This window comes from Mustela putorius, unplaced genomic scaffold, assembly GCF_011764305.1.
Source record: "Mustela putorius furo isolate JIRA1106 unplaced genomic scaffold, ASM1176430v1.1 tig00000997_pilon_pilon_pilon, whole genome shotgun sequence".
Classification (NCBI taxonomy): Eukaryota; Metazoa; Chordata; class Mammalia; order Carnivora; family Mustelidae; genus Mustela; species Mustela putorius.
The window spans coordinates 5,189,014-5,210,941 of NW_025421527.1; the positions used below are offsets into that span (position 1 = coordinate 5,189,014).

General features: G+C 62.3%; 2 protein-coding genes across 12 annotated transcripts in view; one reads left to right on the forward strand and one right to left on the reverse strand.

Annotated features, from left to right (window-relative positions):
- The window catches only part of ASH1L (ASH1 like histone lysine methyltransferase), a 183,478-nt gene extending 174,305 nt beyond the window's left edge, over positions 1 to 9,173 (forward strand). For 8 of the 10 annotated variants that reach the window (XM_045086805.1, XM_045086802.1, XM_045086803.1 and 5 more), the window contains 8 exons: positions 162 to 248; positions 1,028 to 1,118; positions 1,865 to 2,003; positions 2,111 to 2,283; positions 3,213 to 3,379; positions 5,319 to 5,359; positions 6,181 to 6,458; positions 6,816 to 9,173. In XM_045086805.1, the coding sequence (XP_044942740.1) occupies positions 162 to 248; positions 1,028 to 1,118; positions 1,865 to 2,003; positions 2,111 to 2,283; positions 3,213 to 3,379; positions 5,319 to 5,359; positions 6,181 to 6,458; positions 6,816 to 6,907 (1,068 nt within the window). In that variant the 3' untranslated portion in view covers positions 6,908 to 9,173. The other 2 variants (XR_201234.3, XM_045086807.1) reach the window with 2 other exon arrangements.
- Positions 9,174 to 14,235: 5,062 nt separating this feature from the next.
- RUSC1 (RUN and SH3 domain containing 1) lies at positions 14,236 to 21,771 on the reverse strand. 2 transcript variants are annotated; one of them, XM_045086812.1, is made up of 11 exons: positions 21,653 to 21,771; positions 19,588 to 21,001; positions 18,956 to 19,354; positions 18,176 to 18,274; positions 17,960 to 18,036; positions 17,692 to 17,866; positions 17,501 to 17,606; positions 17,291 to 17,337; positions 16,261 to 16,810; positions 15,854 to 15,982; positions 14,236 to 14,948 (listed from the first exon to the last, which is right to left on the reverse strand). In XM_045086812.1, exons 2-11 carry the CDS (start codon positions 20,915 to 20,917, stop codon positions 14,780 to 14,782), a joined length of 3,081 nt encoding a protein of 1,026 aa, XP_044942747.1. In that variant the 5' UTR covers positions 20,918 to 21,001; positions 21,653 to 21,771; the 3' UTR covers positions 14,236 to 14,779. The 2 variants fall into 2 exon arrangements, with proteins under 2 accessions (XP_044942747.1, XP_044942746.1); XM_045086811.1 differs by lacking the exon at positions 18,956 to 19,354 and having other exon boundaries at positions 19,582 to 21,001.
- Between the last annotated feature and the right edge of the window lie 157 nt (positions 21,772 to 21,928).

Genomic DNA, 21,928 nt, shown 5'->3' on the forward strand with positions numbered 1-21,928 from the left:
GGCGAGCTCCCCTTTCCCCAGTCTTAAACCATTTCTGACTTTGCACTTACCTACTTCTCCCTTAGTTCCTGTTGGACCTCACCCTGTCCTGCTGCTGAATTTTTTTGTTACTTTATTCTTAGCCGCAGAGCCCCCTCCCACCCGCACTCTTCTTCCCACAGGTGTGGCAGCACTGCGACTGCATGGGGGTGACCTCGGACGTGGAGCACTACCTGTGCGAGCAGTGTGACCCGAGGCCTGTGGACAGAGTAAGCTCCGTCACCTGCCCTGCTCCTGGGGCACCGCATTTCCCCCGATAAACCACTCAGCCTCTCTGGGCCTTAGTTTCTTACACTCTACACTAGGGTAATAATGCTGCCCTTCCTTTTCCCAAGCATGTGGTCAGAGGGGAAGTACATTACGTAGAGGCCTCTGGAAGGACTGGTGCCGAGCTCACTGTCAGCTCCCCACGCGAGTACACAGGCCGGTCTTAGGCCCACGGGTCAGGAGAGACAGTGGGTTGGGTGACTTGTCCAAGTTGCTAAGCGGGTTTTATCCTGGGTCTGCTGTGTCTGTGCGTGTGGTCTCGGGCAGGTGTTCGCTGTGAAGGGAAGCCTTTGGGGCAGCGCTCCGGGACAGCGGTGTTGGCATTCCGAGCGGACGTTTCTGTGCTCTGAGGGATGCGCTGTGCAAAGTCCGGCGTCCCTGGCCTCCGGGCACTAAATGCTGGTGGCTTCCGTGAGTCCTTGTGACAGTCACTGTCCCGGCTCAAACGTGGTCGTGCTCTGCAGGGTGCAGGAGCAGCCGTATGGTCAGTTTCCTCCGGCTCCTCGGGGCACTTGGCCTGTTGGTCTCGTTCTCCGCCTTCACTTTCCTAGTCCCGCCCCCGTGGCTTCCGTCTGGGTTCATGTGTGTTGTGTTGGCCTGACTGAACAGTAAGTCTCCAATGGTTGCAAGTTCTAGGTTTGAGTTCTTTTCCTCCTGAATGGACATCAGTAGGCGGGTGTAGTAGTCCCGGCCCTCACCTCCGGCTTTCCCTTCTCACCAGGAGGTACCCATGATTCCTCGGCCCCACTATGCCCAGCCGGGCTGTGTCTACTTCATCTGTTTGCTCCGAGATGACTTGCTGCTTCGTCAAGGTGGGTGCCCACTAGCTGACCCTGCTCCGAGCAGCGGGAGCGTCTGCTCTCTGTGTAGAAGTTACGGTCCCCGCATGACCACTCGTAGCAGTTAAATACAGTTGACCCTTGACCATGCAGGGTTCAGGGGTACCGAGCCCCCCCCCGCCCCACCCTGGATGCAGTCAGAAATCCACATACAACTTTTGACTCTCCAAAAACTCAACTGCTAATAGCCTAATGTTGACCAGAGCCTTGCTGGCATTATAAATAGTCGATTTTCACATATTCTGTATGTTACATGTATTGATATATTGGATGCTTATGACGGAGTAAGCTAGAGAAAAGGAAGTATTAAGAAAATCATAAAGTTTTTTACATTACACCCACAGTGCTGTGCTGCACTCATTAAAAAAAAAAGTGCATGTAACTTGAGCCGTGCAGCTCAAACCCACGTCATTCAAGGCTTGGCAGTATTGGTCTGCTATCCTTCAGTCCTTGGGCTTCACACGTTTTCCCCTCCCCCACATAAAACTAATTCAGAGAGACCAGGGTGTCAATAAGCTAAGTTTAGGACTGAGAAAAACTTTTGCAGGATTCCAGGAGATGGAGGACCTCCCTCGTGCCCTCCCCATAGTCCGAAACTGACGAGCATCGCCCTTACACCGCCCGTGGTAGCTCTCTGTGTCTGTCGTTTTAGACCTTAAGCCCTTCCCTGTAGATTGAGTTCACGCAGGCATCATTTAACGTGTCCTGTGCCTCCCTAGGCGACTGCGTGTACCTGATGCGGGACAGCCGGCGCACACCTGATGGCCACCCAGTCCGCCAGTCCTACCGACTATTGTCGCACATTAACCGAGACAAACTGGACATCTTCCGCATTGAGAAGCTTTGGAAGAATGAAAAGTACGTGTTGAGGTCCTCTCTCTTCCCCCAGCTCTGCCCTGCCAGCGCCGAGCCGAGTATGGCCGAGGATCTCGCCAGTCAACTAAACCTCTCTCTTTCTTCCTTAGAGAGGAACGGTTTGCCTTTGGGCACCACTACTTCCGCCCCCACGAGACCCACCACTCTCCGTCCCGCCGCTTCTATCACAACGAGCTATTCCGGGTGCCACTCTACGAGATCATTCCTTTGGAGGCTGTGGTGGGGACCTGCTGTGTCCTGGACCTTTATACTTACTGTAAAGGTAGGTAACCTGAGCTGCTAGAGAAATGATCTCCTGCCCCCTATCCCTTCCATCTGCTCCCGTCTTCTGTCTCTGATAAGAGCTTGTCCCAGGCTAGCCGTGAAGCTTCAAAGAGCTATGTTTTCTCTTTCTTTTAGCTAGCACTTGGTGCTCATTTAATAAAGGTTTTCTTTTTCTTTTTTTTTCTTGATACTCAGTAAACATTAATTTCCCTTTGTTTTTAACTTAGTTCACATTTCTTAATAACATCTGCTCCGCGTCCTAGTAGCGTCGTCACAAGGCACACTCTTCCAGCAGCCCATTCCAGAACCCCAAAGGCCGTCATCAACTCTGGACATGAAACAAACCCAAAAAGCACACTAGCTTTTTAAGCTCCGTGGTCACTGGCGTAGGCTGTGGAGTGCATCTGTTCTCAGACTCCAGCCCCACCACTTTTTACCGGTGTCCCTGGGCCACTGGCAGGAGCGATTGGTGCCTATCATGGTGAGAAGCAGCTCACCTTCTCTGTTGTAGCACATGGTCCAGAAGGATACGTACTCCATTCAAGCATCAGCCGCCTGGGGCTCCATCATCCTGGGGACTCTATCCCTTGGTTATAAAGTCCTCATTTCCAGATGTGCCCCCTCATTCGTCCTGCCTTTGCTCTCTCCTGGCGTCCGCACGCCGTGCTCTGTGTCCCTCAGATTGCTGCAGCACTGGGGTGAGCTGCCTGTCTGGTCCCCCCCGCGGCCCACCCTTACACTCAGAGATACACACACCACTGCTCGCCTCCACTTCTAGCACTGCTGTCTGAGGACTCTGCTTTCTTCTGCGGTCACCACATGCCTCTCCGCGTCCCTCCCAGTGGTGCAGACTCCCCTCTGGGCAGCTCAGGCTTAAGGTGAAGGAGGGAGGGCAGGAGGGTTCTCTAACAGTGTTTGAACTCCTAGGGAGACCCAAAGGAGTGAAGGAGCAAGACGTGTACATCTGTGACTACCGGCTGGACAAGTCCGCGCACCTGTTCTACAAGATCCACCGGAATCGCTACCCTGTCTGCACCAAGCCCTATGCCTTCGACCACTTCCCCAAGAAGCTCACTCCCAAAAGAGATTTCTCCGTAAGTCTCATCCTCCTACTTGTCGTACAAGGGCAATATCGTTCCCACGGGGAATTCCTAGCGTTGGAACCTTCAGGCTCTCCGCTACTTCATCCTGTTAGTCCATCCCGAACTGTAGGAATCGGTCTCTAGTTACTAGGATTTTTTTCTTTGTCTTTCTCTCTCTCTTTTTTTTTAAGTAGGCTCCATGCCTAGCATGGAGCCCGACACAGGCCTTGAACTGGTGACCCAGAGATCAAAGACCTGAGCTGAGATCAAGAGTCAGACACCCAACTGACTCGTCCACCAAGTGCCCCTGTTTGGGATTTTTAAACAGCAAACATACATTTATTCTGCATTTCCCGGCACGTACATACGCTTGCTCGGCGTCTCTCGGTGCGCCCACACATCTGTTCGGCATTTTCTGACGCGCGCACACACCTGTTCTGCACTCCCCGGCACGGGCTGATTCTCAGCGAGTCGTCAGTGTCCGCATTATCGCCAGGATTTCTTCGCTCGTCTCTCCCCGCTTCACTGGCTTGGCCCTTAAGCTCATGTAGTTTTTAAAGATGTTATTTATTTATTTGACAGAGAGACACAGCGAGAGAGGGAGCACACGCAGGGGGAGCAGGAGAGGGAGAAGCAGGCTCCCCACAGAGCAGGGACCCTGGATCATGACCCAAGCCAAAGGCAGACACGTAACGACGGAGCCACCAGGCGCCCCTTAGTGTAGTATTTTGTTGAGTTTTCATATCCATAATTTTAAGCAAGCGAGCCGAGAGAATAGCAAGAACCCTGAGAAAACTTTGGTGAAAATAGTTCAGGGCTTTTCCCATGTATCTCTGCACTTAAAATGTAAGACACCATCTTTATATAAAATGTGAAAAGTACAGAGGCATTAAGAAAAAATTGTATGTCATCCCACGACACAGAACACAGCTGCTGGTATGTCACCCCACGACACAGAACACAGCCGCTGGTATGTCATCCCACTACACAGAACACAACCACTGGTATGTCATCCCACGACACAGAACACAGCCGCTGGTATGTCACCCCACGACACAGAACACAGTCGCTGGTATGTCACCCCACGACACAGAACACAGCCGCTGGTATGTCATCCCACGACACAGAACACAGCCGCTGGTATGTCATCCCACTACACAGAACACAGCCGCTGGTATGTCATCCCACTACACAGAACACAACCGCTGGTAACAGTTTCATTTCTTGCCTTTTTCATATGCTTTCTCTTTAAATTGTTGTGAACATAGTGCTCCAGTCCTGTGCCATTCATCGGTCCGCAAAGGCTTTGGACGTCCGTCCATCCATCAGTGCATTTGCTGTCCTGAAACTCTGGACTGAGCTACTCGTCCTTGACTCTGCTTTTTGTGGGCTTCTCAAAACTTGGGGCCGTCTTGCACTCTGTTCTTAACGTGTTAAGAATGTTAAGAACCCTAGAATGTTAAGAAACCATCTAACCGGAAAGAAACTCTATGTCCATTTCCCCCTATTGTTTTCGGATTTCTCTAAACAGTACTTACGGCATGTTCTCCCCACCCACCACCAAGCCCTGCCTCTCCTCTGGACTCCTTTGGTCTCGCTCAGGCAACAGCTCTCAGGTCAGCCTCGAAGCCCCAGCCTGAACTACTCGGGCGTTAGGATGGGGCGGACGGGACTGGGAGCCCGTCCCCCCCACCATGGTCACAGGCGGGCAGGACAGCGCACCCACTGCGGCCTTACGGACTGACGGAAGGACTGACCTTCCGCCCTTAAAACCCAGCCACCCAGCTCGGACGGGCTCTGCCCTGTGTTTGCTTTCCTTCGTCCCCTCCCTGTCCCGTTCCCAGCCCGCCTGAGCCGGCCCCGCAGCAAACTCAACGTCCCCCTCCTGTCCTGTTCCCCGCCCGCCTGAGCCGGCCCCGCAGCAAACTCAACGCTTTCCCTTTCTTTGCAGCCTCATTACGTCCCAGACAACTACAAGAGGAACGGAGGGCGGTGAGTGCGCGGGGGGCGCGGGGAGAGCCCTTATGGGGGGGTGGGCGGCGACTTGAGTGTTGCAAGAGCAGCAGCACGGACCACCCGGCCCCCCGAGAACTGGGGACTCTGACAGTGACCTGTAGAGCCGGCAGCGGCTCGGAAGCCCTGGGTGTCGGAGGCCTGGGCCGTGACGGAGCTTGAGTCGGGCGTGGGGAGGGAGACTCACAGGGAGCAGGAGGAGGACATGAACGCTCTGGAACGGAACTCTAGACCGGTGCAGAGCAGTCTCCTTCTCGAAGGTTTCTGTAAGCTTGTCCCATCACCTCGAGGCGTGTCCGTTCTTGGGGCCTCCGCCGAGGACCTGCTGTCCTGTAGCTGCTCAGGGCAGAGCGTTCGCCGAGCGTGGTGGCCGCGGAGCTTCCACTTGTGCTGGTTTTGACCGGAGAGTCTTGTTCTCAGAGAAGGAGAGTGAAGGCTTCCCTTCGATTTCGTTCGTTTCCTCTGCTTCCTTCCGCGGTGGGTGGGGCCATGAGGACAGTCGGGAAAGGCGGACGCCCCATGCGGACGGTCCCGGTGGTGGGACTGCAGGCGTCACAGGGTCGCGTCGTACTTCTCTGCCAGCTGGCGGCTTGACCAGCTCCGCGGTGATGCATGCTTCCCTGAAGGACGGAAAATGGACTTTTATAATTAGAAAGTACATTTCAGAAAAAGGCCGTGACTTGTGCATAATGATGGCCAGAGCCGAGGCTTCGAAGAGCTCGCTGGGGATCTCGAGCCAGCCGGAGGCCCCTCCCCTCCCCTGCACGGCCTTCGTCAAAATTCCCACATCCCTCTGGCAGGTCGTCCTGGAAGTCCGAGCGCCCAAAGGCCCCCCTGAAAGGCCTGAGCCAGGAGGACGACGCTCTGCCCCTGATCGAAGAGGTCCTGGCCAGCCAGGAGCAAGCCGCCGGCCGGATGCCCAGCCTGGAGCCGCCAGAGCGGGAGGGGGCCGAGGAGCCGGAGGAGAGGGGCCGGGACCCCCCGCCCGCACGTGCCCCTGAGGAACGAAGGCACAGCCAGCGGGAGCGGCTCAACCAGATCTTACTCAATCTCCTTGAAAAAATCCCCGGGAAAAACGGTAAGACCGAATCGGGCTCGCGTCCGAGTGTAATTGAAAGAGGAGATTAGGAAGGAAGGAAGGAAAAAGAACAAGTTGCCACCCCTCGCCCAGGACGGCGAGTGTTCTGCGAAAACGTCCCGGTTCTCTGGTGGGCCCCGTGCCCGCTTCTCCCGGGAGGGGGACTGAGTGGCGGGAGCTCACCCCCCACCCACCCACCCCCGCTCCCCGGAGCCGTCTCTCCTGAGGCTGGAGGCAGGCCCCAGGTGCCCAGAGGTCGGAACAGGCGTCACCGGACTCCTGTGACCTCCTTAGAGCTCAGACCCGGAGCGAGGAGCGGGAGGGGTGGTCGCTGAGCCTCCCTGGTTCCGTTCGCAGCCATCGACGTGACCTACTTGCTGGAGGAAGGGTCGGGCCGGAAGCTGCGGAGACGCACTTTGTTCATCCCGGAAAACAGCTTTCGGAAGTGAGCCGCCGGTGGAGCGCCCAGTCCTGCCTCTGGGCCTCGGAGCGCGGCCGGGGCGGGCGGGGCCGCGTGGCTGCGTCGCTGGCGTTAGGTACTTCACACACCGTGGAGCTACACACACCGTGGAGCTAGCGGAGAGGAAGGGGGTCTGTCTAAGCAGCGCGCTCCGACTCGGGCTCCTCTCCACCGCTTCCCCCAGCGGGTTTGTGACGGGACGAGGACCGGGCACACGGGGGTGACCGGAGCCTCGTGGAACTTGACAACACTCGCTCCTGCCCCCAGGCTGGGTCTTTCCGTGTCACCGAGCTGCTTCCTCTGCCCAGGGGTCCCGCCCCGTCCAGCGGGAGGGGACCCCCCCTTCTCGGGGGGCTCCAGGAGCTACCCCCAGAGACCTCAGACAGAAGCGGCAGCTGGGGCCTCTTTCCAGACAGATCCTCGCCCGGGAGAGTCTCTCCTTTCTTGCCCAGTCAGGTCAGAGTAAGACGCGAACCGCCGAGTCCAAGCACTTGCGCCCTCCGCGCTTCTCCCTGCCTCTCCCCCCGGAATGTGATCGTGGGTCAGGGAAGGCCCCCATGGGGTCAGAGGGCACAGGACTTGCGGTCGTGGTTTTTGTTTTAACCTTCATAACCTGCCAGACCTGGTTTTTTCTAACAAGAAGGCCAGGCCCCTGCGGTACCCGGCTGCACCCGCGCTGTGGCCGCGTGTGTCTGCCGGGCCCCAGGGACGGAGACGCGTCTCAGAACAGACTCAGTGTAGAGCCTCCGTAGAAGCGACCCCCAGCCTCCCCCGAGTCAGTCCACAGACGCCGACAGTGTTCGCCGGTCAGAGTGTCTGTCGTGAGTGCGCAGCATCAGCTCAAAACACTACTCTCGCTTCCTCCGTCACACGGTTTCCAGTGTCCCGCTCTTAGAGACAGGGCTCGCCCCCCACGTCCCATGTCCTCCACCCCCTGGTGACGGCAGCAGGAGGGACATCATGATGTCTCCTTCCTTCCCCTTCTCTTGGCCAGAAGTTACCAGACAATACTGTCTCTTTAAAAATAAAATTTAAAAAGCTTTGCTTTGTTGTCTTCTCAGACATACATATGCATATACGTTTTAGATGTTCTTATAAGAGAAAAGATGGATTTTTAAATGTGCCAAGTTGTGTGTGTATATATGTCCGTACGGATGTGTGTGTGTGTGTGTCTGCTGCGCGACTCGGGAGCAGTAGAGCAGGACGCACGGCCCCACTGTTCTCGAAACCCGGACCAATGCTGTCCTCACTGTACATTTCCCCGTGATGCCGACGCTCTGACTTGTTTAGGTAGAAACACGGACACCTTCCATTCCATTGAATCTTTGTTTCTTTTTCTCCTTTCTGTGTCGATCTTGAGGGAAGAAAAACAAACAAAAGAGACAGGGGATGCCAAAGATCCCCTCGAGCAGAGAAAAAACAGAATAAATATTTTATTAAAGAAAAAAGAGAATTAAGAAAATAGTTTGGAGTATTTTCTTACTGTAGAGAAGCACTGTACATTACGACGAGACCTGGGTATGAGATACGCACGTGCGGAGCCGGACCGTCGCATGCCACGCCACGCCACGCCACGCCACGCAACGTTTAAGTGGTTTCCTTTGGTTTTCATCGCAGGGAGCTGGGGGAGGGAGGTGGGAGATAGGGCACTTTGGGGGTCTCCTTTTAGTCAAAAAGCAGGAAAATGACAAGAAAGAGATTAAAATTCAATATTTCCTTGAATAGTGTTAAACACTAAAATTTTAAAAAAGACAAAAAAAGAAAAAAACTTTGTAAAATGTGAGAACAGAAGCAAAAGACACTACGCTCTGTCATTTTATCTTTCTTTTGTTGAAAGACTAAAAACTGAAATGTTTTTTAGACAATCAAATGTTAGGTAAGTGCAAAAACTTGTTTTTTCTTACTGGTGTAGAAATTAATGCCTTTTTTTATTTTTCGGTTATTTTATAATAATGAAATAAAAAGGACCCCCCAGCTGCCGGGTGGGTTTCGGTGTTTGCAACGCGGGGCAAGGCACTACACCACTGCGAATAGATACAGTTAGTCTGCATGTCTGTAGGCTGTGTGATTGCGGAAAACATAAATGCTGCTAATATATTTCCTTTTTACAAAAGCATATCTAAATAGATGATTGTTTTGATGTTAATCTTTGTAAATTATGTATTACCGATTTTAACATTGGATGTGATTGCATAAAAAGCTTGCATCTCAATCCTTGAAAGTCTAGTATTAAATGGAAACACTTTTCCTAACAACAGAGTGGTGAGCCTGCTGGTTTTTTACCCCCTCCCTGTCCTCCACGTCTCTTCCGGGGTCTCCTTCCTCCGTCCTGTTTCCAGACTGGTCTTTTCACCACCGCGCCACCAGCGTCAGCCCTAAGCCAACCGCCCCGCAGACTATCACCGCGCACGGATGCGCGCACACACACGCGCGCACACGCGCACACGCACCCGCTGGTACTCATGAGCCAGCCCCAGGCTTGGGGACAGTTACTGCAGGCCGCTGTGTCCCACCGTTGCCATAGTAAGCAGCTTCCATAAATGCTCATCCACTCACATTCACAGCAGCCCTTTCAGGAAGGTACCGAAACCCGACTCTTTCATAAGATTTTATTTATTTACTTGACAGAGAAATCACAAGTAGGTGGGGGGAGGGGGGAGGAAGCAGGCTCCCCACCGAGCAGAGGGCCCAACGCGGGGCTCCATCCCAGGACCCTGAGATCAGGACCCGAGCTGAAGGCAGAGGCTTAACCCACGGAGCCACCCAGGCGGCCCCAAACCCGATCTGCAGCAACCCAGGTGACGTCGCTTGCCCGGGCTTCCAGCTCGTTAGATCACCTCGGGATAGCCCTGCGGTTACTACTTCCATTTCGTAGAAATGAAAACAGTGTCGCGACTTCCCAGAGGTCACCCAGTAACCAGTGCTGGACTCAGAATTCCAAAACCTTCATGTTCATCTGCAAACAGAAAAGTGTCAGAAATAGCCCATGTGGCCCTCCTAAGGAAGACAGACTCAATCCTGCCGGCAAGTGCAGGGCCCAGCGGGCTCAGCCCAGGCCGCGCGGTGGTTTGGGATCTGCAAACCAGTCCGCGCGTCACCTCACATCAGTGAGAGAAGGACCACAGCGTTTCGGCGCAACGAACATTCGACAACGTACAACGTTCTTTTATCCCCGATTAAAAACCCTTCGAACAAAGCACGCTGCCAGGGAACACACCTCAGCATGACTGAGGCCACGTACAAGAACCGCAGCTGCCACAACACCCGCTGGTGGAAAGGTGAGCGGCTTCCCCCGAGCTTGGGAACGGGACGGGGGTGTCGCTCTCCCCGCTTTGATCTGACGCAGTCCTGGAAGCCCCCAGCCGGGAGCCATCAGGGAAAAGCCGCGCCTGCCGCCGAACGCCGCGCGAATTGCAAAGGCAGACGTGAGACGTGCCGCACCTCCGGATGGCACGATGCTGCACACACGACACCCCAGCGGCCGCCAGGAAACTGCAGAAGCGACGGGTGATCTCGGGGGCGCTGCAGGACGCAGGACGTCCGGAAACCGCAGCATCGCTACCGGCCGGCGACGAAGCCTCGGGTAGAGAAATTAAGAACCCCCCCATCCCGTGCACCAGAAACAATCACACACCCAGGAATGAACTTGACAAAGGAGGCGAAGGACCCGTACCCGAAAACGGTACTGACGGCGGACAGTGCAGACGGCGCCCACACACAGAAGACGACCCGGGGCTCGTGGACCGAGGACGACTGCGGCGAAAATGTCCGAACTCGGGGCGTCTGGGGGGCGCCGCCCGTCAAGCGTCCAGCCCTCGGCTTCGGCCCAGGCCATGATCTCCAGGTCGTGAGACGGAGCCCTGCGCCAGGCTCTCTCTGGCCACCGCCCCCTGTGCCCACTCTCTCCCGCAAGTCAACGCAAGCTCACATAAAAACTTAAAACCGTCCGCACTGCCCAAAGCCAACCATGGATTCAATGCCATCCCTGTCAAAATGCCAACAACGTTTTTCACAGAACGAAATCCTAAAACCTGTGGGGAAGCGCAGAAGACCGAGGACCCAGAGCAATCTTGGAAAAGATAGTCAAGATCGGAAGTTGCGACAACTCCGGATTCCAGGTCCTACCGGAGCTGCGGCCGTCCCAACAGTGGTTGGCACAGGACAGAGTAGAGAGCCCGGAGCTGGACCTACAACCAACGGCTATTATTCTGGGGCTCAGGAGGCGAGAACGCGCAGCGGGAACACACAAGCCTCCCCGGGCGGCGAGCGAAACCGGCCGCCGAGCGCAGCCCAAGTCGGAGCGCGCTGGGCCCCCGCAGCGGGAGACGCGGGAACTGAAGCCGGAAACATCCGAGAAAAGAGCGCCAGGCTCTGTCGCCAGCCACGGCGACGTCTTCCCGGTCTCCTGAGGCAAGAGAAACAAAAGCAAAACTAAACTCTTGTTACTGCATCAAAATAAGCTTCTGGGGCGCCTGGGTGGCTCGGGGTTAAGCCTCTGCCTTCAGCTCAGATCATCATCTCAGAGTCCTGGGATCAAGCCCCACGTTGGGCTCTCTGCTCAGCGGGGAGCCTGCTTCCCCCCTCTCTGCCTGCTTGTGATCTCTGTCAAACAAATAAAAAAATCTTTAAAAAGGGGTGCCTGGGTGGCTCAGTGGGTTAAGCCGCTGCCTTGGGCTCAGGTCATGATCTCAGGGTCCTGGAATCGAGCCCCACGTTGGGCTCTGCTCAGCAGGGAGCCTACTTCCCCCCTCTCTGCCTGCCTCTCTGCCTGCTTGTGATCTCTGTCTGTCAAACAAAAAAATTAAAAAAAAAAATTAAGTCAACTGACAGAATAGAAGGTATTTGCAAATGACACATCCAATAAAGGGTTAGTATCCAAAATACATAAAGAACACCAAAAGATAATAATTAAAGCTAGTAGAGGACACAAACAGACATTTCAAAGAAGACCTCCCAGTGGCCAACGTGAAAACACGCTCAGGATCGCCCCGCTCCGCATCCGGGAAACGCAAATCAAAAACCACAAGGACCGGCTGCCTCACAGATGCCGGCATGGCCAAAACCAAAACCACATGGACCAGCAAGTGCTGGTGAGGACGCGGGGAGCAGCCCCTGGGCGCTGCTGTTGGGAACGCGGCGAGCACAGCTACTGAGGAAAACAGCGTGGAGGTTCCTCAAAAACTCAAAACTAGAATTACCATCGGATCCAGGAATGCCACTATCGGAGACTTACCCAAAGGACGGGGAACACTCATTCGAAAAGATGCGCGCACCCCTGTGTGTTTTATTCTTTTAAGATGTTCTCACGCGTGCTGTGCCGACCGGGCCCCCGGCGCCCTCGTGCGCACCTGTGACCGCACTCGCAGCAGCTGCACCCAGAGGGCAGGCAAGTGTCCCTGGTCAGATGAACGACACACACGACAGAACCCTACTCCTGCAAAACCTGAATGAACTCTGGCCGCGTGCAACAGCATGGCCGGAACCGGAGGGTATGATGGTAAGAGACATACGTCAGAGAGAAATGCCGTGATTTTGCCCACATGCGAATTTAAGAAATGAAGGAAATTTAAAAGGAGAGAAACCCCAAAACAGACCCTTGTGTTAGAAGGGGGGTGGGGAGCGATGGGGGTAAGAGGTGGAGCAGAGTAATGTGCAGAGTTAACGAACCACTGCACCGCACGGCAGAAACTAACATAGCTCTGTATGTTACCTTTGCCGGAATTTCCATTTTTAATCTAGTTTTTAAAAAATAGAGTTGCCTGGGGCTTCTGGGAGGCTCGATGGGTTAAGCATCTGCCTTCAGCTCAGGTCATGATCCTGGGATCATGCTCCCTGGGATCGAGCCCCACATCGGGCTCCTTGCTCAGTGGGGAGCCTGCTTCCCCCTCGGCCTGCTGGCCCCCACTTGTGCTCTCTCTCTGACAAAATCATTTTTTTCTAAGATTTTATTTATTTGACAGAGAAAGCAAGAGAGCACAAGCAGGCAGCGCAGCAGAGGGAGAAGAAGAAGCAGGCTCCCCACTGAGCAGGGAGCCCGATGTGGGGCTCCATCCCCAAACCCCAGGATCACAACCTGAGCCAACTGAGCCACCCAGGCACCCCCAAATAAAATCTTTAAACAGAAAAAAATCACAGTTGGCGGCAAGAGCCAGATGTCTGTCGGGCAGGCGGTGCCACGGGCGCAGAAACAGCACACGGCCCTGCTTCCTGAGCAATTCAGCCTTGATCACGTAAGCACTGCTCCCACTACGGCTGATCCAGACAACACGGGCGAGGGACAGCACAGCGCGGGCGCACTCACATCTGCGCCACTTCCTGACGCTCCGCAAAGCCTGTGCGGCTCACTGCGTGTGCAAGCCTGAGTGAGACCGGCAGCCGTGACGACAAAACACTGCCGGGTCCCAGCAACACTCCAGCACGACTGTTCCGAGTTACCAGGGGGACCCTCTCCTCATCAGAGCCAGCGTATGGGGACAGGAGTCAGGCAGGGCAGAACTGGGTCCTGGAAACCGGACGCTGTGACAGCCCCCACGGGAATCACCAGTCCCTGTGCACGTCCTACTGTGAGAAACACTGCTCCCCACATCAAAGTCCTGTTCGCTGTTTTATAATTTCATGAGAAAAATAGAAAAAGAAGAAAGAAAAAGAAAATAGAGAGGCTGCGTGACCTTGAGTGCTCCGACTCCTAAGGCTGCAGCTGGCGGCTCCGGGGGCCGAGTGCGACAGGACAGCCGTCTTGCCAAAGTGCCCTGAGGAGTCAGGTCTCCCGAGACGGCCAGCGAGGAGCCCAGCTGGGGAAGGGGTAGGGGCAGCAAGAGGCGGCGCCTGAGGACGGCTCCCTGCCCTTCTGTCGCCAGCCTCTTATCACCTTGACACAAGCTCCCACCGCTGGAGGAAACTGTCCAGGGTCCTTCCCCCGTGTCCCCTGCCTGGTTCTGTCTCCCAGGCCTCCCGGGAGCTCTCCTGCAGGCAGTCAGGGCCAGCACCCCCGGCCCCTCGAGCTCTGCCCGCTGTTCCCACCGGACTGAGACGCAGCCGCTCCCACCGGAGCACCGCAGGCCCCTTCGTGTGCCTTCGGAAGCTGCGTCGCTGCACAGTGGAGACATCAGAAAGATCATTTCTGTTACCCTTTAATCCCTCCCAGTGCCTCTGATAGGGTTCTTGGGAGCAGACGGGCAAGGCCTGCACCTCCCCGCACCCCCACTTCCTCCAGCTCCCGCCAAACAAGGCAAGGGAGCAGCCAGGCAGGAGGCAGGTTGGAAGCGGGCCTCTCCCCCTCCCGCAGCCCCGGTCCCCACAGCCAGTGACACACACATGTTCTTCTCCCACACTTTATTGGGACAGAGGAGGGGGCAGACCAACACCACAGCCCCGGCCACCGTGGGGGGGGCCGCACTTCAGCACCTGGCACAGCTGAAGCACATGATAAATACAGGCGAGGTGGGCGGCGCGTGGGGGGGATCCGCACGCAGGAAGGACACTCGAGAACCTTCCTGTCTGGGGCGGAGGCGCAGGTGGCACTGGCGCAGTCCACTCGCAGAGGAACGGGGCAGGGGCGCGGTTTCCACGGTGCAGGCGGGAAGGGAGACATTTCCTTGTGCGGGAGGGAAGGAGGAGAGAGACGCGGAGAAACTCCTTCTCACGTGTCCAGGAGAGCAGAGTTCACTCACACGTGGCACGAGAGGGAGAGGGAGACTGATGGCGCCCCCGCAGAGCTGGCCGGGGGGGGGGGGGGGGGGGGGGGGGGGGGGGGGGGGGGGGGGGGCTCGTTCCGCTGCCACCGGGGTGCACAGGTCCGTGGGCCGCGAGCGGTCGGCTCCCGGGGCGCAGGAGGGAGAGGCGGTCGGGCCAGGGGCTCGGCCTAGAGGACGAGAGACGTGTACCCCACGGGCACCAGCCCCTCGGCGCCGTCCCGCCCGCAGCGGAGCCAGTCCTCGTCCACCGTGGCCACCACTCGCAGCACCTCCCCGCGCCGGAAGCTGAGCTGGTCCGGTCCCGCGGCCGCGTGGTCACAGAGCGCGCGCACCGCCCTGCGGGGAGCCAGAGGGGCACCAGCTGTCCCGGGGCGCCTGCCCCACTGCCGGGGCCCACGCATCAGCGGGGGGGCGCGGCCACTTATCTGACGCCACCCGCACTCCCTGGGGCTTCAAATCCATCCCCAGCAAACCAGGCGCCTTATCGGAACCGCCCAGGCAGGCCTCCTGGGGGCCCCTGGGGGGGGGGGGGGGGGCAAACACAGCAGCTCCCCCGGGGGCTGCCGGCAGCCCGCGCGGCGCCCCACCACTCCGCCCACCCTCCTCTCCCCTCCCAGGGCCGCATGCTCTCTCTCCGGACCCCAGCCCCGGCTCTGGCCCCCGCCCCAGGCCCGCTGCCCACCACGCGCCCCGAGACCCTCCGGAGACACAGGCCCGCGCCGCTTCACCCGGCCCTCCGAGGCCTCCAGCCGCCGCCGCCTGCACACCCCACGGGACCAGGGCACAGTTCCTCACCCGCCACACCCGCACCCGCACCCGCACCCGCACCAGGCCTTCCCCAGCCCGGAGACCCGGCGCCGGAGCACCCAGTCCTCCCGGCCCCGCGCAGCGGCCACACAGCAACTGTGCATGCGCCCGCCGGAACCCCCCGAGGGGCCACCGGCTCCAGGACACCCCAGGCTCCGGCCAGGCACGCGGCACTTTCCCCCGCCGTCCGACGAGGGAAAAACCCAGAAAGCCCACTCGGTGACCGAGAGCGGCCCCCGGAAGCCAGAGCCAAAGCAGGGGCCGTAGCCCGCTCCCCCGGGGACAAGCCGCGTGTCTGCTCCCGGGGGGACACGCGGCCCGGCGCGCCACCAGCAGAGCCTCCATCCCGCTTGCTTCAGCTCCGGCCCCCCGCGTCCGCAGAGCAGGGCCCAGGCACGGGGACAAGAGCGTCACGGCCCCCGCCCTCCCCCCACCTGTGGGTCTGCACGAGGCTGGCGGCCGAGGCCTCGAGCTCCTCGGGAGGCGACAGCGGCTCGGGAGGGGCGCCCCGCTTCACCAGAGCCAACACGCTCACGGTCGGGGGCAGCCAGCTGGACGGTCTCCTGGGGGCGAGGACACGGGGTGGCAGAGGTCACCGGCCTTCAGCAAAGGCCCCAAGAACCCAGGACTTCGAAGGTGGGGAGAGGTCGGGAGGGCCCCTTTGGAGTTCTTAGAGAGGGGACAAGCTCAGACACCAGGAGGACCGGAGCGCAGGTCACGCGCGGTTCTCAGAAAGGCTCTCGGCTTTGAGGGCTGAGCAGGGAGCGGGAAGCCGACGCCCGCGGAGCTCCCAGCGGGCCAAGGGGAGACCCAGGCTCTGAGGGGACCCCCACCCCAGTACCTGGACTTCACGGGTCCTCCGTCCGTTTCCGCCAGGCTCCCAGGCACGCCGAACAGCCTTCCCAGCCACAGGCCTCGGCCGGGCGCCGCGTCCTCCGTGGGCACTGGCCTCGCCTGCGGGCCTCCGGCCGCCGGCCCGGGACGCCACGACCTCCACCGGGGCAGAGGGAAGCCCTCGCTGCCCCCCGAGGCATAGACGCGAGAGGCCTGGGTCAGCTGCTCCCACCAGCTGCCTGATGTGGGGGCGCTGGCGGGAGCCCGAGGGCCGGGAGGTGTCTCCCCCGAGGCCCCCCGAAGGCTCTGGGCCAGCCGTCCCCCCCAGTGCAGCACGGCGTGCACCGTCTGCTGCAGGGCCGGGGGCGAGCCCGGCGCCTCCGCGGCTGGGGGCGGGCCCAGGGGCAGGTGGTGGTGGTGCTCGAAGAGCAGGTCCAGGTGGAAGGTGAGCACCGAGAGCGGCTGCAGCAGGAGCAGCAGCTCCGTGGACAGGGCGGGGCAGCCTCCCCGAGCCAAGGACAAGAATCCGGTGGGCAGGTACAGGAGGGACAGCAGGCCTGGGGACGAGCAGGCCGCCGTCAGCCCCCCAGCCTCCGTCTATGCTGGGAGCTGCGGGGCGGAGCCCGAGACCCGCAGAACCAGGGGTGACACTGCATGTGAAAAGTCAGGGACCCCAGAGCAACGGTGGGGGTGCACTGGCCTGCAGCCTCACCCAACAAGGCCCCAAGGCTGAGCCAGCACGCCGGAGGGGTGGGGGGAGGACAGCCCAGGGAGACCCTGGAGCAGGCGGGCAGGTGAGGCAGGGGCGGGAGGCAGGGGCAGGCGGAAGCGGCGGGTGGATGGCCTCTGGGCTCGGGAAGTTCCCGGGAGGATCTGGGTCTTCCCCCCGCGGTGGGGCCGGGGGGACGCACTGGACGTGGGAGGCACCGAGGAACAGAGGTGGAGCCGGGGACCAGGGTCATCACTGGGACTCGCAGCAGAGCCAGCCCCCTGGCCCCTCCCCGCCTGCCACCCCGCCCTGCCCGCAGGCGTCTGACCTGCATCTTCCTGGAGGCTGGAAAACCACAGCTCCAACTGCTTAGTGCTGGGGACGAAAGACAGCAAGGGCTCAGCGCGGCGCCCCTGCCCCTCTGCGTGGGGGATGAGGAGCTTCGAAGAGCGACAAGGCCCCAGCGCCACGGCCCTCCCGTCGGGGACACCTGTGTAGCCTGGGCCGTGGCAGGGGCGCCAGGAAAGCGGCCACTCACTTGAGGAGGCCCAGGATGAAGGCGTGAAAGCGGCTGCGGCTGCTGCTCAGCGGGGCCAGGCGGCTGACCTGACTGTACAGGGTCCCCAGCGCGCGGCTGCTGGCGCCTGCGGACACCGCGCCGTGAGCCGGGCCCAGCTCCGCCCCGGCCCGCCGGCCCCGGCCCCCGCCCGCCCGCACCCCCGCGCCCACCTGGCTTCACCGACGCCTCCACCACGCTCCAGGGGCTGCTCCTGCGCTGCCCGGTGATGAGGTCCTTCCGGAAGGGCTTCAGCCCGTCGGCCACCAGGGCGTGCAGGGCCGGACAGAGGGTGGTCAGCACCAGGTGACCCACGTCCGGGCTCAGCCGGCTATCCCCCAACTGGGCCTGGAGGCGGCACAACCGACACGTCCCGGGTGGCTGCGGCCCCCTCCCCGCCGCCCGTGCGTGCGGCCGCAGGGCCTCCCACGGGCCCCTCACCTTCTGAACCAAGTTCCGGGCCGCCCCGAAGTGCGAGATGATCTTGTCCACCGAGGCGCTCACGGCTATCAGGAGCCCTGCGAGGGGCGGGCAGGGAGCGCGCGTCTGTGCGGCGCCCGCGCCCGCCCCAGGCCCTCGCAGGCCGACCCGGGGGCGGGGGACGCGGACCCGCCGCAGCGGCCCCGGAAGCCGGGGTCAGGGGTCCGGGCGTCCTACCTTTCTTCTGCTCCTGCAGCTGGCCAGGCCCGCTCTGGGCTTCTGCCATCCACCGTCGCTGGGCCCCGGGGGCGCCGGCGAACGACCAGGAACTCCGGGCTGGCGTGAAGGAAGAACGCGGCGACGCTTACGAGGGTGACCCCAGGACGCCGGGCTGGCGCACCGGTCGCCCTACGGCTCACAGCGCCCCGGGCCGGAAGCGAGCTGGGGCCGGGGATGGGCGGGGCGCCTCGCGCTCGCCGTCCCCTCCCCCTCCCGGGCCGCAGGCCACCTCCGCCCGGTCGGCCCCGGGCCGGACGGCGCGCGCCCCGCCCGCTGGGCGGGTGGAGGGAGAGCAGCCCGGGGAGCACGTGGGGGACCGGGACCAATGGGCAGACAGGCCGGCCGCCGAGAATGGGAGGAGACACGGAGGGAGAGGCGACCCCGGGGTCGGGAGGCTGGGAGGCGCGGGCGTGGGCACACCCGGGTCCGGCGCCCGCTTCTCCCCCACCCTCCCGAGCGAGGCGGGGGCCGAGCCCCCCGCGTCCCCCGCGCCCCCGGCACCGCACACAGGCCCCGGACCGTGCACTCGCTGGCACCCCCTCAGCCCGTGCCCCCCCACGCCCGGGCCTCGAGGTCCAAGGCGCTGCCCCACGGCGGATGGCGGGGGCCGGATGCCCGCCCCCGAACCCGCTGGCGGGCGGGGCCGCGCCGCCTTCCCCGAGGACGCTGGGGCCGGAGGTCCGGCGCGGGGGGGGGCGGGCGGAGCGACCCCCGCGGGCGAGCCCGGGTCCGTCTTACGTAGCCTGGGCGGAGGCGGCGGGCTCCTGGTCCGGCGGGGGGCCTTCGGCGGGCGCGGCGGCGCTGGCAGCGGGGGGGCGGGCACCTGGCAGGGCGGGGGGGCCACGGCGGGGAAGGTGCTGCTTCTGGGAAAGAGCGGGGACAGCAGCAGTGCCAGCTCGGGGCTGGCCAGGCAGGGCAGGGCCCCCCGAGCCGGAGGCGAGTGGGCGCCCACGGGGGACAGGCGGACGGGCAGCAGCTGCTTCTGCGGGGGCCTCGGCGCGCCCAGCAGACGCAGCTCCGCGCGGGGCGGGCCGGCGGGAAGCGCCGGGAGCGGGGTCCCCGCCGCGCCCGCGCCCTCCAGCAGGGGGCGCGCGGCGGCCGCGGACCGCGGGGCGGGGGGCGGCGGGGGGAGGCCGGCTGCAGCGGGGATTGGGGGGCGGCGGGGGTGGGGCGGCAGCCAGGCGGGGCGGGCGGAGAAAGAGGGAGCAGAGAGTTAGTGCCGCAGCCCGGCCGCTCCCCCCAGGGCGTCCCTCCCGGAGCGCTCGCTGCCGGCGGCCTGGGGGGGGGGGGCGGGCGGCGTAGACGGAGGGGGCGGGGCCGCAGCCCGGCCCCTCCCCGCCCCGCCGTTCCCCGCGGCCGCTTACCCGCACGGCCGGCCTGCGCGCCCGGCTCCTCCGGCTCCCGGGCGGCGGGGGCCTCCTGGCCAGCCGCGGGGCTTCCCGCCCTGCCCTCCTCGGGCGGCCGCTCGGCGATGGGCTGCAGCCCCGGACGGTTCTTCCTCCTCCGCGGCGGCACGGGCGGGGGCGGGGGCCGGGGCGGCACCAAGGCCCAGCCGGCCGGGGGGTCCCGGGGCGGCACTGGCGGGGGCGGGGCCCGGCTGCGGGAGCGGAGCTCCTTGAAGGTGGTGACTTCCCGGGGCGGCGCGGGGCAGCCGCCGAGCGAGCCGCTGGGGGGCAGCTCGCTGTCGGGCGAGAAGACGATGAGCCAGTCGCTGCGGTCCTTCTTGACCTGCGGCGCCAGGGGCAGCCCCGGGCCTCGCCTGCGCTTCTGGGCCAGCTCGTGGAAGGACGTGATTGTCCGGTGGGCCGCCGGCTCCTCGCTGACGTCACTCCGCCACCCCGCGTCGGTCCTGGAGCTGCCATCAGTCACGGCCGTGCGGCCTGCCCACCCCGAGTCGAGTTGTGCGGGTCGCGAGTCCCCAGCGATGCTGCAGCCGGAGTCACTGCTCTCCGCGGCTTTCCAGCCCGCGCCCGGCGCCTCCGTGTCGATCTTCCAAATGGGGTTGATCTTCCAGCTGGGCTCGGTTTTCCCAGCGTCGGCTTTCCCGTCATCATCCGCCTCGGGGAGCTCGGAGGCAGGGAGGTCCAGCTCCCCACCGTCGTCCTCCTCCTCTGGGCCTGGGGAAGGGGGCTCCTGGCAGGTGGTCAGGGCGTTGCAGTTGGAGTCCAAGCCGGGGCCGGGTGGGGAGGAAGCTCCCGAGCAGGAATCGGGCGAGCAGCAGAAGCTGTCCGGAGAGCAGGCTCCGGGGCCGACGGAGCCCAGCGGGGAGCCCTGCTCCAGGGGGACGATGCTGGGCTGAGGGTGGACATCCTCGTCGCCCGGGAGGCCCCGCGAGTACACCGAGATCGGGGACTCGTCGGGACTAAGATCTGAGCAAGAGCTGAGAGAGGAGGAGCAGCCCGGGTCCGAGGGGGAGGCGGCCCCCTCTTCCTCCCGGGCTGGGTCCTGCCGGTTTTCTAAGCCCGGCCCGTGCTCCTGGCAGCATCGGCAGGGCACCGCGGGGCTGTTGGAATTGGCGTCCACCAGGGCCCCGCTGCAGGGCCCCCGGCTCTCCTTGCCCCCGGTGTCCCCGGGGGGAGGGGGTGTGCTCAAGGGCCCCTCCCGCAGCTCCGGACGGCGGGACAGGTGCAGGCCCAGGGAGACGTGCTGGAGGTGGATGTGGTTGAGGTTGCAGAGTAAAGCCCTCTGAGGGGACAGCATCGTGCCGGCGGCGACGGGGCGGCCTCTGGAGAATCCGGGAAGTCGGGCCTCTCACCCGCCTACCTGGCAACCGCAGATGCAGACCTGGAGGACGGAGAGTGATGCCCAGCCGGAGAGGACGCGGGCCGCCAGAAGGACACCGAGGGGACGGCCCGCTGCAGCAGGCGTGAAAGGCGCCGGCCGCTTTGGACAGTGTTTCAATGAGACGCAAACGTCCACACTGCAGTATTTGCAGGTGGAGCCGGAGGGAGCCCCCCGGGACTGGGGCGGGTCAGAGAATGCGGCTGCGCTCTGGATCTCCGTGGAGGAGCGGGGGCTTGGAAAAGGATGGGGCCCAGAATGGAGCCCCGGATCCTCTCTGCGGCAGTCTGGCCCTGCACCGCCCCCCCCCCCATTTCCCCACCCTGCCCTTCACTCCCAGGGGAAGGGGCCGAGGCAGGCGCCGCCCAGATGCCCGTTAACGGGGTGGGGGGAGGCGCGGCTGGCTGGCTAATGCGGGCAAGGGGCGGGCGTGGGGACCGAGACCGAGTCCGCTGCGCGGAGAGGTGGGCCCGCCGACCCCCGCGGCCTCGGTGCCGCTCTGCTCGGACCCCGCGCCTGCCCGTTCTCTCCGCGCCCGTCTCCGTCCCCCGGGCGCCGCCCCACTCCTCCTCCGTGCAGTGCTCCCGCTCCCGTCTCCCGCACCCCCGCGGGCCCCGAGGCTCCATCCACACCCACCGCCGAGCCCCCCCTCACCAGGGTCCTCCGCAGCCGCCGCAGCTGGGCTCCTCCACGACTCCCAAGGTCCCCGCCAGACCGCACCGACTGGAAGGGGGGCGCTAGGACAACCCGCGGGCGCCGCGCAGCCGCGCCCCTTCACGCAGAGGCGGGGCGGGGCCTGGGCCCAGCCCCCATCGCCTGACGTCGTGCGCGTGTCCCCCACCTAGGCCGACGCGCGGCGTCGAGGCCTGACGCTTCCGCTGCTGACGGGCCCGCGAGGCCAGCCCCCGGGGGTCCCGGCCGCCCCCCACC

Excerpts from the sequence above, each read along its gene's own strand:
- RUSC1 (XM_045086812.1), bottom strand. The coding sequence starts at position 20,917 with ATGCTGTCCCCTCAGAGGGCTTTACTCTGCAACCTCAACCACATCCAC. Across the intron at positions 19,355-19,587 it reads GCCGGGCGCGCAGGCCGGCC|CCGGCCTCCCCCCGCCGCCC; the intron begins GTGCGGGTAAGC and ends TCCCCGCTGCAG. Across the intron at positions 15,983-16,260 it reads GGAGGACCCGTGAAGTCCAG|GAGACCGTCCAGCTGGCTGC; the intron begins GTACTGGGGTGG and ends CCTCGCCCCCAG.